The sequence below is a fragment of the Anomaloglossus baeobatrachus genome, chromosome 2 (assembly GCF_048569485.1).
Source record: "Anomaloglossus baeobatrachus isolate aAnoBae1 chromosome 2, aAnoBae1.hap1, whole genome shotgun sequence".
NCBI classification, from domain to species: domain Eukaryota; kingdom Metazoa; phylum Chordata; class Amphibia; order Anura; family Aromobatidae; genus Anomaloglossus; species Anomaloglossus baeobatrachus.
The window spans coordinates 134,193,200-134,209,734 of NC_134354.1; the positions used below are offsets into that span (position 1 = coordinate 134,193,200).

Here is a 16,535-nt window from a genome sequence, read left to right on the forward strand (position 1 = left end):
ACTTGGCCGGCCTTTACGGCAGCTGAGTTTAGTTGTTACTTATTAGTGGGTCTTTCTGCCTTAACTTTGTCTTAAAGTGCTTTTAATCTAAGGGGTACTTTGCACACTACGACATCGCAGGTGCGATGTCGGTGGGGTCAAATCGAAAGTGACGCACATCCAGCGTCGCTGTCGACATCGCAGTATGTGAATCCTTTTACATACGATTAACGAGCGCAAAAGCGTCGTTATCGTATGATCGGTGTAGGGTCCGACATTTCCATAATTTCGCAGCAGCGATGGTAAGATGTTGTTCCTCGTTCCAGCAGGCAGCACACATCGCTGTGTGTGAAGCCGTAGGAGCGAGGAACATCTCCTTACCTGCGTCCCGACTGCAATGAGGAAGGAAGAAGGTGGGCGGGATGTTTACGTCCCGTTCATCTCCGCCCCTCCGCTCCTATTGGCCGCCTGCCGTGTGACGTCGCTGTGACGCCGCACGACCCGCCCCCTTAGGAAAGAGGCGATTTGCCGGCCAGAGCGACGTCGCAGGGCAGGTAAGGGCATGTGAAGCTGCCGTAGCGATAATGTTCGCTACGGCAGCAATCACAAGATATCGCTGCTGCGACGGGGGCGGGGACTATCGCGCTCGACATCACAGCATCGGCTTGCGATGTCGTAGTGTGCAAAGTACCCCTAAGGTCCCTGACCCTACTCATATACTCACCTATCATGGTCTTCACCCTCTATTGCTGTTGTTCCCGTCGGTCTCAGGCTGGTTTTGACCTGCCGTATTGTGCCAGTGTTTTATGGAGCACGTCTGAGATCACTCTTCAATGCATCTCTATGAGAGGCTCATTCTGAGCTCATTTTGGCTGTCATAGAGTTGCATTTAGAGCATGTGACTTAACTTCTGACTTCCAGCCAGTCAGAAGTTGTAGTCAGAAGATGGCTGCGCAGGAGTAGAATGATATCGGTAAAAGGTGAAGACGCCAGAGGGTAAGTGACAGGTTCCCTTTTAAAGAGTACTTGTCACCAGGTCAAAAGTTGTTAGTTTTTGCTCTTGTTTTATTACTTTTTTCTTTTTTTTTCTTTTTTCCTGGGATTTTTTTTAGAAATATTTTTATTTGTTAAATCTGCTATATGGTTCAGGAAATAATGACCTTTTTATTTAGTGCTAATTTTTATGGTCAGTACAAGGGGCGTGGCTCACAGCCTGAAGACACACCCCAATAATCATGTAAGCCACGCCCTCTTAGACCAGAAAAATCACTACTAGCTAAAAACGCACAGTTCTCCGGAACCGTGTGGCGGATTTAAAAAAACAAAACAAACAGAAATAAATATTACAAATACTCAAGGGAACAGCAGGCAGGGCCGGCTCCAGGTTTTTGTGGGCCCCGGGTGGAAGAGTCCCAGTGGGCCCCATAAACACGCAGACACACACACATATACAGATACATACACGTACATATACATATTTAAAGACAAACTCACAAAAATACATATAAACAGACAAATCTATACAGTCATATACACTGACATACATAGATACACATCATACATGCATACATACAGAGACACACACTGCTATGCTGCATACATACATATAGACAGACACACACATACTGCTCTGCTACATACATACATACAGACACACACATACTGCTCTGCATGCATACATACATATAGACAGACACACACACACTGCTCTGCTACATACATACATATAGACAGACACACACATACTGCTCTGCTGCATGCATACATACATACAGACACACACACACACACACACTGCTCTGCTGCATACATACATACAGACAGACACACATATACTGCTCTGCTGCATGCATACATATAGACAGACAGACACATACTGCTCTGCATGCATACATACAGACAGACACGCATACTGCTCTGCTGCATACATACATGCATACATACATACAGACAGACAGACACGCATACTGCTCTTCTGCATACATACAGACACGCATACTGCTCTGCTGCATACATACATGCATACATACAGACACGTATACTGCTCTGCTGCATACATACATGCATACATACAGACACGTATACTGCTCTGCTGCATACATACATGCATACATACAGACACGTATACTGCTCTGCTGCATACATACATGCATACATACAGACAGACACGCATATTGCTCTGCTGCATATATATATATATATATATATATATACATACAGACACGCATACTACTCTGCTACATATATACATACATACATACAGACACGCATACTGCTCTGCTGCATATATACATACATACATACAGACACGCATACTGCTCTGCTGCATATATACATACAGACACGCATACTGCTCTGCTGCATATATACATACATATAGACACGCATACTGCTCTGCTGCATGCATACATACATACAAACACACACCTTGCTCTGCGGGGCCCACACACGCGGCTCCGGGGGCCACACACGCGGCTCTGCGGGGCCCACACACGCACGGGGGGACAGGGAGGGGTGGGGAGAGAGTGATGTCCCACATACTGATCAGGTCACGGTGCAGATGGGGCCCACACAGCGCTGGAGGGAAGCGATGTGCTGGGGGTCGCTGGCTGGTACTGTGACTCCTTCATCTGTGCGACCGAGCAGGACGCCGGGCGGTAGCTCCGCCCACAGATGATGCTCAATGCAGCAGAACACAGTGAACGCTGTGGTCTGCGGGCCTTAAAGGGCCGGCAGCCACAGTTTCCAGTGCCAAGGACTGCTGTCCCCGGAACTCGGCCCGGGGGCAGCAGAACTGACGAGGCCGAGTGGGCCCCCCCAGCTCTCCAGGGCCCCGGCATTTGCCCGGGTATGCCGCGTGCTGACGCCGGCCCTGACAGCAGGGATATATAAAAAGTCATGAATTGATCATTTTTTACCTGATAATGGCTCTTTTTAAAAAGAACTTTCATCCCCATCAGCCTCTAATATTGTAAACTCAGGACCAGCACAAAGCATCTTGTAAAGGAAAAAAAATCAAGACTGTGGTTATGACAATATAGTTTTGCTCTTATTATTTTCAGCTCAGTAACACCTACAGAATGGGAAGATTTCAGCAATACGAACATTGAAAAAGCCGAAAAGCAGAGGAACAATGCTGTAGCACTGCGGGCTTTGATTGACAGCATTTTATCTGAAACAGCCTGCGACATGCGCAAACAGTGTGAAACCGTCAATTTTGCCCTGAAGAGACGAGTAGCGGAGACAAAGGATGCAAAAAACAAGTTAGAAGTTCACCTGGCTAAGGTAAAATACAGGAGAGGAGACGTAGTACTGTGTAGCATACAAATGTACAGAATAGGACTGTCACACCACGTGCATAATGATAGGTCATATTACTGTCAGTCCTCTAGACTACCTTGTTTTATGGGCTCACCTGGTGAGATGGATTCTTTCTGCCATAGGTCAGGGTGAGCAGCACAGACCGTAGGTAACGCTACAGCAGAACAGGACAGCACATGGATCAGTGAGGACCAGGACAGCAGCAGATGGACAAGCGAGCCTGGATGCACTAAATGCTGCTCATGGGCAGCCACACACTGAAAAGTATAGACGTACATGCAGTCCAGAACTTGCAACAGGAATATAGTTAATAACAAAGATTTACAATACAGACCAAATGTTTGGACACACCTTCTCATTGAAAGAGTTTTCTTTATTTTCATGACTCTGAAAATTGTAGATTCACATTGAAGGCATCAAAACTATGAATTAACACATGTGGAATGAAATACTTAACAAAAAAGTGTGAAATAACTGAAAATATGTCTTATATTCTAGGTTCTTCAAAGTAGCCACCTTTTGCTTTGATTACTGCTTTGCACACCCTTGGCATTCTCTTGATGAGCTTCAAGAGGTAGTCACTGGAAATGGTTTTCACTTCACAGGTGCGCCCTGTCAGGTTTAATAAGTGGGATTTCTTGCCTTATAAATGGGGTTGGGACCATCAGTTGTGTTGTGCAGAAGTCTGGTGGATACACAGCTGATAGTCCTACTGAATAGACTGTTAGAATTTGTATTATGGCAAGAAAAAAGCAGCTAAGTAAAGAAAAACGAGTGGCCATCATTACTTTAAGAAATGAAGGTCAATCAGTCTGAAAAATTGGGAAAACTTTGAAAGTGTCCCCAAGTGCAGTGACAAAAACCATCAAATGCTCCAAAGAAACTGGCTCACATGAGGACCACCGCAGGAAAGGAAGACCAATAGTCACCTCTGATGCAGAGGATACGTTTATCCGAGTAATCAGCCTCAGAAATTGCAGGTTAACAGCAGCTCAGATTAGAGACCAGGACAATGCCACACAGAGTTCTAGCAGCAGACACATCTCTAGAACAACTGTTAGGCTATGTGCACACGCTGCGTTTTTTTGACGCTGCGTTTTTGTGCGTTTTTGGCCGCTAAAAACGCACAAAAACGCACCTGCGTCGAAAAAACGCGGCAAAAAACGCACGCGTTTTGCTGCGATTTGGTGCGTTTTTTTGCTGCGTTTTGCTGCGTTTTTGCTCACTGCGTCCTTATGCGTTTTTTATAAGTGAACAAAAAAAAAAAGGTCTGATGTCATTTCCTTCTTCAATGTGTTCTTCATTCTCCACTAGTGTATGCAGAAGAGCAGACAGCTGCAGAACTACAAGGCTCAGCATCCTCGATCCAATAGTGTATGCAGGACAGCAGACAGCAGCTGTCGAACTACAAGGCTCAGCATCCTCCATCCAATAGTGTATGCAGGAGAGCAGACAGCAGCTGTCGAACTACAAGGCTCAGCATCCTCCTTCCAGGACTGTATGCAGGATTTCTTTGCCCCCCCAAAAAAAAAAAATGACGTGGGCTTCGCCATATTTTTGTATGCTAGCCGGGTACAGCAGGCAGGTACGGGCTGCCCCCAACCCCCAGCTGCCTATTTGTACCCGGCTGGGAACCAAAAATATAGGGAAGCCCTTTTTTTAAATTATTTCATGAATTTCATGAAATAATTTTAAAAAAAAAATGACGTGAGCTTCGCCCCATTTTTGAGTCCAGCCAGGTACAACTAGGCAGCTGGGGATTGGAATCCACAGTGCAGGGTGTCCATGCTTTCTGGGCACCCCCGCTGTGAATTGCAGTCCCGCAGCCACCCCAGAAAATGGCGCTTTCATAGAAGCGCCATCTTCTGGCGCTGTATCCAACTCTTCCGGCTGCCCTGATGCCGGGTGGCTAGCCAGGTAATAATGGAGTTAGGGCTAGCTGTATATTATCAGCTAGCCCTAAGCCCGAAATTCATGGTGTCACGCCAATATTAGACATGGCCACCATGAATTTCTAGTAAAGATAAAAAAAAAACACAACACAGAAAAATATTTTTATTAGAAATAAAACACAACACAATTAGTGACTCCATCTTTATTGAAATAAAGAACCCCCCTCCGCAGTAATCCTGGGTCAGGGTCCCGCGCCGTCCAATCTGGATCCAATATCATCTGATCGGTTTGCTGGAAGGCAAAGCGATCAGATGATGTGTCAGGTTAAAGGATGTGAATCCCATCACACATCAGCTGATTGCATAAACGCCGATTATACAATCAGCTGATGCATCAGTAGAAAAAAAAAAAAATAATACTCACTTATGTGCTGAATTACCGGCAGCTCCTAGAGCGATGGGGCGGGAGTCTGATCCTGTCCGATCGCTGCAGCAGCTGCCGGTAATCAGGGATGAAGTCTCCTGACGCATCCGCTGATACCGGCCGGGCGCCCGCGTCAGCCCGAGACTCGATCAGCTGATGCGTCAGGTGACTGCATCAGGTGATCCATCGCCAGGTCCTGCAAGCAAGGTCCTGCCCCGGGGAGACTGCACACAGCCGGAGCGGGAGCGGCGATACCGTGACAGGAGCTGGGAGCGGGCATGGCACCGCGAGGCTGCAGACAGGTGAGTATAACTTTTTTTTTTTTTATTCTACTGTTAACTTTTGTTTTCGCAGCCGCTTCCACCTCCTGCCTGTACATGGCGCCGCACGGCAGCATACATGCACAGGACGGGAGATGGACGCGGCGGTGACGGTACCGGGAGGATTCATGCTTCTGTCTATACTGACAGAAGGAATCCTCTTCCTGTACACGTCACTTTACTACTCACCTCCTGCGCTTATAGCTGCGTTTTTGGTCTTAGAAACGCACCAAAACGCAGCTATTTGCGTTTCTCATTGCGTCTTTCAACATCCCATTGAACTCAATGGATGAAAAGCGCAGTGAAAAACGCGGGAATAATTGACATGCTGCGTTTTTGTGGTCACCACAAAAACGCAGCTGAAAAAAAACGCTGTGTGGGGACAGCAAAAATGAAAACTCATAGACTTTGCTGGGGAAGCAAAGTCATGCAGTTTTGAGGCCAAAAACGCACCCGAAAAACGCGCAAAAACGCCGAGAAAAACGCACCGTGTGCACATAGCCTTAAGAGGAGACTTTGTGCAGCAGGCCTTCATGGTAAAATAGCTGCTAGGAAACCACTGCTAAGGACAGGCAACAAGCAGAAGAGACTTGTTTGGGCTAAAGAACACAAGGAATGGACATTAGACCAGTGGAAATCTGTGCTTTGGTCTGATGAGTCCAGATTTGAGATCTTTGGATCCAACCACCGTGTCTTTGTGCGACGCAGAAAAGGTGAACGGGATGGTTCCCACCGTGAAGCATGGAGGAGGAGGTGTGATGGTGTGGGGGGTGCTTTGCTGGTGACACTGTTGGGGATTTATTCAAAATTGAAGGCATACTGAACCAGCATGGCTACCACAGCATCTTGCAGCGGCGTGCTATTCCATCTGGTTTGCGTTTAGTTGGACCATCATTTATTTTTCAACAGGACAATAACCCCAAACATACCTCCAGGCTGTGTAAGGGCTATTTGACTAAGAAGGAGAGTGAAGGGGTGCTACGCCAGATGACCTGGCCTCCACAGTTACCAGACCTGAACCCAATCGAGATGGTTTGGGGTGAGCTGGACCGCAGAGTGAAGGCAAAAGGGCAAACAAGTGCTCAGCATCTCTGAGAACTCCTTGAAGACTGTTGGAAGACCATTTCCGGTGACTACCTCTTGAAGCTCATCAAGAGAATGCCAAGAGTGTGCAGAGCAGTAATAAAAGCAAAAGGTGGCTACTTTGAAGAACCTAGAATATAAGACATATTTTCAGTTGTTTCACACTTTTTTGTTAAGTATTTCACTCCACTTGTGTTAATTCATAGTTTTGATACCTTCAATGTGAATCTACAATTTCCAGAGTCATGAAAATAAAGAAAACTCTTTGAATGAGAAGGTGTGTCCAAACTTTTGATGATCCTTTGTCCACGGTGCACAACATAAAGAAGAGGTTTACAACTCATGACACTGGGTAATCTCCCAGGACATAGACAGCAGAGAAAAATTGATGAAAGGTTGGAACACAGGATAGCCCAGATGGTGGATAAGCAGCCCCAATTGAGTTCTAAAGGAATTCAAGCTGTCCTTCAGGCTCAGGGTGCATCTGTATCAGCGCAAACTATCTAAAAATATTTGAATGAAATGAAACGCTACAGAGGAGACCTAGGAAGACCCCTCTGCTGACACAGAGACAAAATAAAGTAAGACTGAAAATCTTCTGGGAAAACGTCTTGTGGACAGATAAGACCAAGATAGAGCTTTTTGGTGAAGCACATCATTCTCCTGTTTACTGAAAACAAAATGAGGCTTACAAAGGAAAGAACACAGTACCTACAGTGAAATAAGGTGGAAGTTCAAACTTCTTTTAATGGTTTACTGCCTCTGGCACTGGGTGCCTTGACTGTGTGCAAGGCATCATGAAATCTGAAGATTACCAAAGGATTTTAGGTTGCAGTGTAGTGCCCAGTGTCAGAAAGCTGGGTTTGCTTCATAGGTCATGGGTCTTCCAGCAGGACAATGGCTCCAAACATACTTCAAGAAGCCTCCAGAAATGGCTGGAAACAAAGCGCTGGGGAGTTCTGGGTGGCAGCAATGAGTCCAGATCTATATTCCATTGAGCACCTGTGGAGAGATCTTAAAATTGCTGTTGGGAGAAGGCGCCTTCAAAAATGACACCTTCAAAAATGACACCTGGAGCAGATTGCAAAAGAAGAGTCCAAAATTCCAGCTGAGAGGTATAAGAAGCTTGTTGATGGTTATAGGAAGCGATTGATTGCACTTATGTATTCCAAAGGGTGTGCAACCAAATATTAATTTGAGGGTGCCAATAATTTTGTCTGGCCCATTTTTGAGGTTTTGTGCGAAATTATGTCCAATTTGCGTTTTTTTCTCTTTTTTTGTGTTGTTCAAATAAACACAAAGAAAATAAACGTTTATAATAAAACGTGTAATTGAAATAACTTTCTGGGAGAAATACTTCATTTTCCGGAACAATTTCAAGGGTGCCAACACTTTCAGCCATGACTGTAGGTGCATTTCTATTCTTAAGCTTTAAAATCCTTCATTATTTTAAAAAGGTTATGGATGAGATCAGTTCCCAGGAGAAGAATATAGAAAATCTTAAGAAAGCCATTGCAGATAAAGAAGGACCGATCAAAGTGGCTCAGACTCGACTAGAAACCAGAACCCTGAGACCTAATGTGGAGCACTGTCGTGACCCTGTACAATACCGACTTATCAACGAAGTCCAGGAGATTGCTACAAATGTGGAGAGGTGAGTGAAACATTAGGATCTTCTCATATGTCAGTTTAAATTAGATTTAAACGTGTTGTACATTTATAGAAAAATAACTCCAAATTTGTCGCCACCTCTGTCCACAGGCTGTGTGTGGTATTGCAGGTAAACCCTATTCACTTCAATGGTGTTTAGCTACAATACTAGGTATAGTCCTTTGGTTTGCTGTTTTTGGAAAATATCCATGCTGTTTTAATACTGTACAACCTTTTTGAGTATAATGACTATAAATAACTTGTTTGGTATTTTTTTAAGTTGTAGTTTTATATTTTTGACTGGGGGTGGCAATGTAGGATGCGCACGTTTCCGTCTTCTATAGACAATATAGATGAGTGGGCACTTTATGGTTGCTGAAATGAATGAATCCATTGAAAATGTATTGGATAATTACAGTCACTACTATGTTTGCATCCTATTCAGGCAAATGGGTTCCTTACTTTCCTATTTCCCATCATGGGCTGTGATGCTTGTGCTGTTTTCCCATTTTGCACCTTAAAGGAAATCTTTCACCAAGTTTTACCACGAAATCGGAGAACAGCACAAGGGCTCCGCCACACATCCGTGAAAACCATGTCCGTGTAAAACGGGCCATTTTTCGGGTCCGTTTTCCGTTTTTTAGGTCCGTTTTTATGGTATGTGTGGCCTGCGTGTGTATCCCGTATGCTAGCCGTATGTGCGTGTGGAATGTCCGTGTGTGCGTGAGTGAAATAACTGACATGTGTATGTGTTGTCCGTGTGAAATGTACGTGTGTGATGCAAAATGTCGTTACTACATGTCGGAAGACAGAGTAGCGGAATGAGAATGAACTCGGGTGAACTTCACCCGACTTCATTCTCATGCCGCGGCTCTGTCTGTGCCGTGTACTGATTAGCGGTCACCTGTGAAGGATTCACCGGTGACCGCTAATCCCCCGAGTGACTGAAGTGTCCCCCCCTCTCTCATACTCACCGTTCCCCGATCACCGGCGCTGCACGGCGTTCACACTGCTTCGGCGGCTTTTTCTAATTTGAAAAAGCCGGCCGCTCATTAATCAATCTCGTATTCCCTGCTTTACCCGCCCACCGGCGCCTGTGATTGGTTGCAGTCACACACACCCACCACGCTGAGTGACAGCTGTCTCACTGCACCCAATCACAGCAGCCGGTGGGCGTGTCTATACTGTGCAGTGAAAAAAATAAATAAATAATTAAAAAAAACGGCGTGCGGTCCCCCCCCCTTTTTAATACCAGCCAGATAAAGCCATACGGCTGAAGGCTGGTATTCTCAGGATGGGGAGCTCCACGTTATGGGGAGCCCCCCACCCTAACAATATCAGTCAGCAGCCGCCCAGAATTGCCGCATACATTATATGCGACAGTTCTGGGGCTGTACCCGGCTCTTCCCGATTTACCCTGGTGCGTTGGCAAATCGGGGTAATAAGGAGTTATTGGCAGCCCATAGCTGCCAATAAGTCCTAGATTAATCATGTCAGGCGTCTATGAGACACCTTCCATGATTAATCTGTAAGTGACTGTAAAAAAACACACACACCCGAAAAAAATCCTTTATTAAAAATAAAAAACACAAACAAATTCCCTCATTACCAATTTATTAACCCCGACAAACCCTCCATGTCCGGCGTAATCCACGGACTCCAGCGTCGCTTCCAGCTCTGCTGCATGGAGATGACAGGAGCAGCAGAAGACACAGCCGCTCCTGTCACCTGCACGCAGCTAATGAGATGAGTAGCGCGATCAGCTGCTGTCAGTCAGGTAACTCGCGGCCACCGCTGGATCCAGCGGTGGCCGCGGGTAACCTCAGTGACAGCAGCTGATCGCGCTACTCATCTCATTAGCTGCGTGGAGGTGACCGGAGCGGCTGTGTCTTCTGCTGCTCCTGTCAGCTCCATGCAGCAGAGCTGGAAGCGACGCTGGAGTCCGTGGATTACGCCGGACATGGAGGGTTTGTCGGGGTTAATAAATTGGTGATGAGGGAATTTGTTTGTGTTTTTTATTTTTAATAAAGGATTTTTTTCGGGTGTGTGTGTTTTTTTACAGTCACTTACAGATTAATCATGGAAGGTGTCTCATAGACGCCTGACATGATTAATCTAGGACTTATTGGCAGCTATGGGCTGCCAATAACTCCTTATTACCCCGATTTGCCAACGCACCAGGGTAAATCGGGAAGAGCCGGGTACAGCCCCAGAACTGTCGCATATAATGTATGCGGCAATTCTGGGCGGCTGCTGACTGATATTGTTAGGGGGGGGGGCTCCCCATAACGTGGAGCTCCCCATCCTGAGAATACCAGCCTTCAGCCGTATGGCTTTATCTGGCTGGTATTAAAATGGGGGGGGACCGCACGCCGTTTTTTTTAATTATTTATTTTTTTTCACTGCACAGTATAGACACGCCCACCGGCTGCTGTGATTGGGTGCAGTGAGACAGCTGTCACTCAGCGTGGTGGGTGTGTGTGACTGCAACCAATCACAGGCGCCGGTGGGCGGGTAAAGCAGGGAATATGAGATTGATTAATGGGCGGCCGGCTTTTTCAAAATAGTAAAAGCCGCCGGAGTTTTTATAACAGCAGTGCAGCGCCGCGCCGGAGATCGGGGAGCGGTAAGTATGAGAGAGGGGGGGGAACTGACCAACAGACAGCTAGAGGGACAGATAAGACAGAGAGACCGACCGACAGACATAGAGACCGACCGACGGACTGAGGGAGAGAACGAAACATAAAAAGAAAAAAGACTGACATCACATGAAAAAAGCACAAAACGTACAGGGAGCAAACAGAGATGCGTCCGTGTCACTCGGACGTGCGCACAGACCCATTGACTTTCATTGGGTCCGTGCTGCGTGTTGCGTGAATAAAACGGACATGCTGGCGTTTGACACGGCCCACAAAACGCATCACGGAGACGGACTAACGGACATAACCAAAAACGCAAATGTAACCGCTGAGATATAGTAACATTGGTGCACGTTTGGCCGTGTCTCCAGTATACACGGAAACGGACCAAACACGCACGTGTTTCACGGATGTGTGGCGGAGCCCTAATGTAGAGACAGAAACCCTGACTCCAGTGATGTGTCACTTATTAGGCTGCTTGTTGCCGTTTAAATTAAATAACTGTTTTATCAGCAGGAGATTATCACTAAAAGACTAGTTGTCTCATGCCATGTTGTTCTCCTGTGTAACCCCACAACCACCGATTAGCAGCTTTCTGCCTATGCACAGTGTACATAGAAAACTGCCAATCAGTGTTGTGGGCGGGGTTGTACAGAGCTCAGCATTCAGAGAACTGGTAGATCTGCAACAGGCGAAACAGTTATTGTATCAAAATGACAGCAAGCATCCAAGTAAGTGATATATCTTTTTAATAATAAGGCCGTTGTGCAGCTCTTATGAGATGACTACTAGCCTGTGAGAGCTGACAGGTGAGAATGAGACTCTTTATGGCCTGAGCCTAGATCTCTGAACGCTGTACCACCTATACTAAGGGGTACTTTGCACGCTACGACATCGCAAGCCGATGCTGCGATGCCGAGCGCGATGGTGCCCGCCCCCGTCGCAACTGCGATATCCTTGTGATAGCTGCCGTAGCGAACATTATCGCTATGGCAGCTTCACATGGACTCACCTGTCCTGCGACTGTCGCTCTGGCCGGCGACCCGCCTCCTTATTAAGGGGGCAGGTCGTGCGGCGTCACTGCGACGTCACACGGCAGGCGGCCAATAGGAGCGGAGGGGCGGAGATGAGCGGGATGTAAACATCCCGCCCACCTCCTTCCTTCCGCATATCCTACGGAAGCCGCGGTGACGCCGGTAGGAGATGTTCCTCGCTCCTGCGGCTTCACACACAGCGATGTGTGCTGCCGCAGGAGCGAGGAACAACATCGGACCGTCGCGTCAGCGGCATTATGGATTTCGCCGACGCTGCACCGATGATACGATTACGACGCTTTTGCGCTCGTTAATCGTATCATCGAGCCTTTACACACTACGATGTCGAGAGCGACGCAGGAAGTACGTTATTTTCAATTTGACCCCACCGACATCGCACCTGCGATGTCATAGTGTGCAAAGCCCGCCTAATGCTCATTTGGCTGATTGCTATATCACCTAACTTTAAGCCAGTGGCAGATTCTTCTGGCAGCGACCTATCCAGCGGGAGAGTAAAAGGATCATTGTTTAAATTCAAAGTAAGGATGACAGATAATGTTGGGTGAGAGTTGAGAGACCCCCATACACATCTGTCAGCTGACCCTGACAAAGTTGTGTGGTTCTGAAAACATCTGCTGGGGCATTACAAGGGTTGACCTAGCTTCCTGCTTGTCAAAGGCGGTGCACTCCTAAAATTGATCAATAGTCAAGAATAATGGCATTGTTATGAATTGTGCGCTCCTGATGCTGCTATATTTGACCGCTGACTCTGCCACACCATAAGAACACAATGGCACTAAAGCTGGCTAGATCAGAAGCTAAAGGCCCCTTTACACACTGCAACATCGCTAGCGATATCGCTGTAACGTCACCGATTTTGTGACTTAATAGCGACCTCCCCAGCGACATTGCAGTGTGTGACACACATCAGCGACCTGGCCCCCGCTGTGAGGTTGCTGATCGCTACAAGTCGTTCAGGACCAATTTTTGGTCCTTTGTTTCCCGCTGCGCAGCATGTGTGCCACCCCCACACCCGCAGCAGCCGGGCTGCTCGGATCCGGACCCGCTGTGTGGCTCGAGGGACCCTCCAGACCCGGGGATCACGCGGACACGCCGAATGAAAAGGGGGACGTAGTTCTACGGCCTTGGCCGTATTCGGTTTGTGACACCACCCACGGTGTGTGGTGAGGTGGGACACCACCACTGCTGTTGTGGGATACCCGGGGGAGATGTAGTGGCAGCTGGATGTTAACCCCTCCATGGGTAGGGATGGTTGCCCCGGGGCCCAGTGTCTATGTGCAGGGTATGGCGATGGCAGGGGCTTGCGCGCCCGGACGTACCAGGGGATGTTTGGTTACTCACAATCAAATGAATCAAACGAGTCTTTTGGTAAACCAAGGTGCTGGTGGCTGGCCGCTGTGGCCGGTTGTACTCTGGTCCCCCACCCGGGCTGGTGGTCGCCGTCCTTTCCTCTGCACTAGTTGTGGTTGTGTGTTTAGACTTCCCGGTATGGAACACGGGAGTCCGCTTCCAGCTTTCTGTGTGCCTGAGGAGCCGTGCCCACTGACGCTGACCCGTGGGATCTATGGGCCCTGGCGGTTGCCCTATCCCTCTCTGTGGGTGGTTGTCTTCTTTTAGAGACTTTGGGTGGGACAGGACCTGTAATCCTGCCCTCAATCGGTTGATTAGCTAGGCTGTTGGTTCCGGTCCTGGCTTCAGGGTCCGAGTACCCCCTCTGTGCACAGTTTCCGGTCGGGTCCACCTCAGATCTGCCGAGCCGTCTTCCCATCTTTTGCTGACGGAGACTACCATCTGCCACCTAGCCAAGGTACCAGGGCTCCGACACTGGCACTGTTCAACTTGAACTTCTCCTCCGCTGGAGCTACACCTAACTCCAGCCTCCACTCCTCTCAACTTGAACTGCAAACTTAATCTGTTTGTTTTCCCGCCCCGGGCTGTCTAGACCCCTAGGTGGGCGTTTACTAACTGCCTGGTCCCTCCCACTGGTGTGCCTGTCTTGCCCTGAGGGGGGTGACTAGGGTTTTAGGTCGGCTGTATGTGACCTAGGTGAGGGAAGGTGTTATGCGGGGGCCTAATGTGTGACTACCTGGTTTTGCCAGGGCGTCACACATGCATCCGTGTGTTTGACACCGTTACAACGTCATCGTTAGCGACTTAGAACCCAGCCCGTAGGCGTGCTATGGTGTTCCCTTTCCCGCCCCCTTACCTTCGATTGGTGGTCGCTGTTGCGTTCTGATTGGGCGGCTTTCACTGAAAAGAAGGCAACTTTAGCGCTTCCGTCCTTTGTTTCAAAGCTACCTTGTTCCTGAGCGTGCTGGTTTGAGGATCATTAGAGAGTTCTCCAGTCTGCAATACTATAAAGCCTATACGGTAAGCATCATTTGATAGAAGCTGTATTGATGCTGTATAGATAAACCAGTGTGGAGTCGCCGCACAGAGAACTCTACAAAGATCCGCTAAGCAACAGAAGCTCAGGAACAAAGGATATACAAGCGCGACTTTTGCCAATGTTTCCAAGCTCGGGGTCGCCAATAAGAACGCACTAGTGATCACCAATCGGAGCTGAGGGGGGCGTGTATAAAGGACACCTAGGTGGCTTCAGCGCCAAACACCACACCCCTAACATAGGTGTGAGTCGTCAAACAGCTGCTGTGTGACACGTCCCCAACGACCAGCGAGGTCGTTCTGCAGGTCTGTATCGCTGCTGCGTCGTTGGCCAGATCTGCCTGTTTCTTGCTTTGAATATTTACCATGTTTGGCATAGGTAGTCTCCTTGACTGGAGACTGCCCTTCCCGAGGTTGTTCCTTCCCGGTGAAAGACCTGGCTAGTTTCCTGCCAGCGTTGAGAAACATGTGATGGTGTCTCCGCAGGCCTTCTTGCTTTGAATATTTCCCAGGGTGCATTGCTCTAGAATCACTGCGTTGAGAAACACGTGATGGTGTCTCCGCAGTGGTGGATGTTGATCTCCCTAAGGTCAACCATCCTTGCTCACATAGATCTGCCTGTTTGACAGTTCACCAGCGACTGTTTAGAGACTTACCAGCGATCCCGGCCAGGTCGGGATCGCTGATGGGATCGCTAGAAAGTCTCAGTGTGTAAAGGGGCCTTAACGGTGCAGTGCAGCGCAGCAATCCCGACTGCTTCAGAGCAGTGATTACATGCTTTATAGAAAAACGCTCATAAGCGAATAAAACAGCCCCTGCTGCTAGATTGCAGAGGTGAACCACAAAATGGAAGTGAAAAAGATTTTCCAACAAATGGTAAATTATATTGATTAAAATTATCACAATTCTAAAATCTACAAGGAGACAAGCACAGAATAAACTGAAGAAACAAAGACTAAAGGGCACTTTACACGCTGCGATATCGCTATCGATATCACTAGCGAGCATACCCGCCCCCGTCGGTTGTGCGTCACGGGCAAATCGCTGCCTATTAGCTACCTCATTATTAAATGTGTTCTATATTTACAAACAAAATTACTTGTTACATGATAGTTTTTATATTAGTTATAGACATAGCTGCGCACTACTACCCTCTAGTGGATACATTTTGTAATTTTTCTGTGAACTTGTCCTAATTGCACAATGGTGTCATTTTGTCTAATCTTAGTCTGGGGTTATTGAGTTTATTCTGTTGTACATGTTTGAATTTTGATAATTTTAATCAATAACATTTACCATTTGTTCAAAACTTTTTTGCTACCATTTTTTGAGTTTCCTATTCTTTTTAGGCACCCTTCACACGTCAATGAAAAACACACGTTTTTCACTGACGTGATAAAGGTGCGTATGTCCCTTTGTGTGCCGTGATTTTGGCACACGTGTGATCTCCGTGTATGATCTTTGATAATACATGGAGATCAGGCATTTATACTCACATGTCCACGCTCCTGCTGTCCATGGTGGTGAAGTCTCCCGCAATACTGTGTCCGGCCGCCGCTGTCTCCACTCTGCAGCTACTTTCAGGTCGGCTGTGCAGTGCATATGCATGACCATAATTGGAAGCAGCAGAAAGCAGCGGCTGAACACAGCATCGCTGGAGACGGGTGAGCTTAAAAAGCTTTTTATTTTAAATGTACGTGATTTTTCTGCTATGTGTTTCACTTACCACACCATTGTGTGGTCCGTAGGACATCAGAGATGCCAGAAAAAAACGGACTTGTCTCCGT

At 47.4% G+C, this 16,535-nt stretch overlaps 1 protein-coding gene across 2 annotated transcripts in view; it reads left to right on the forward strand.

Annotated features, from left to right (window-relative positions):
• TEKT1 (tektin 1) overlaps positions 1-16,535 on the forward strand; it is a 57,418-nt gene that overhangs the window by 33,047 nt on the left and 7,836 nt on the right. For both annotated transcript variants that reach the window (XM_075333269.1, XM_075333268.1), the window contains exons 6-7: positions 3,042-3,264; positions 8,477-8,673. In XM_075333269.1, the coding sequence (XP_075189384.1) occupies positions 3,042-3,264; positions 8,477-8,673 (420 nt within the window). The remainder of the gene's footprint in view (positions 1-3,041; positions 3,265-8,476; positions 8,674-16,535) is intronic.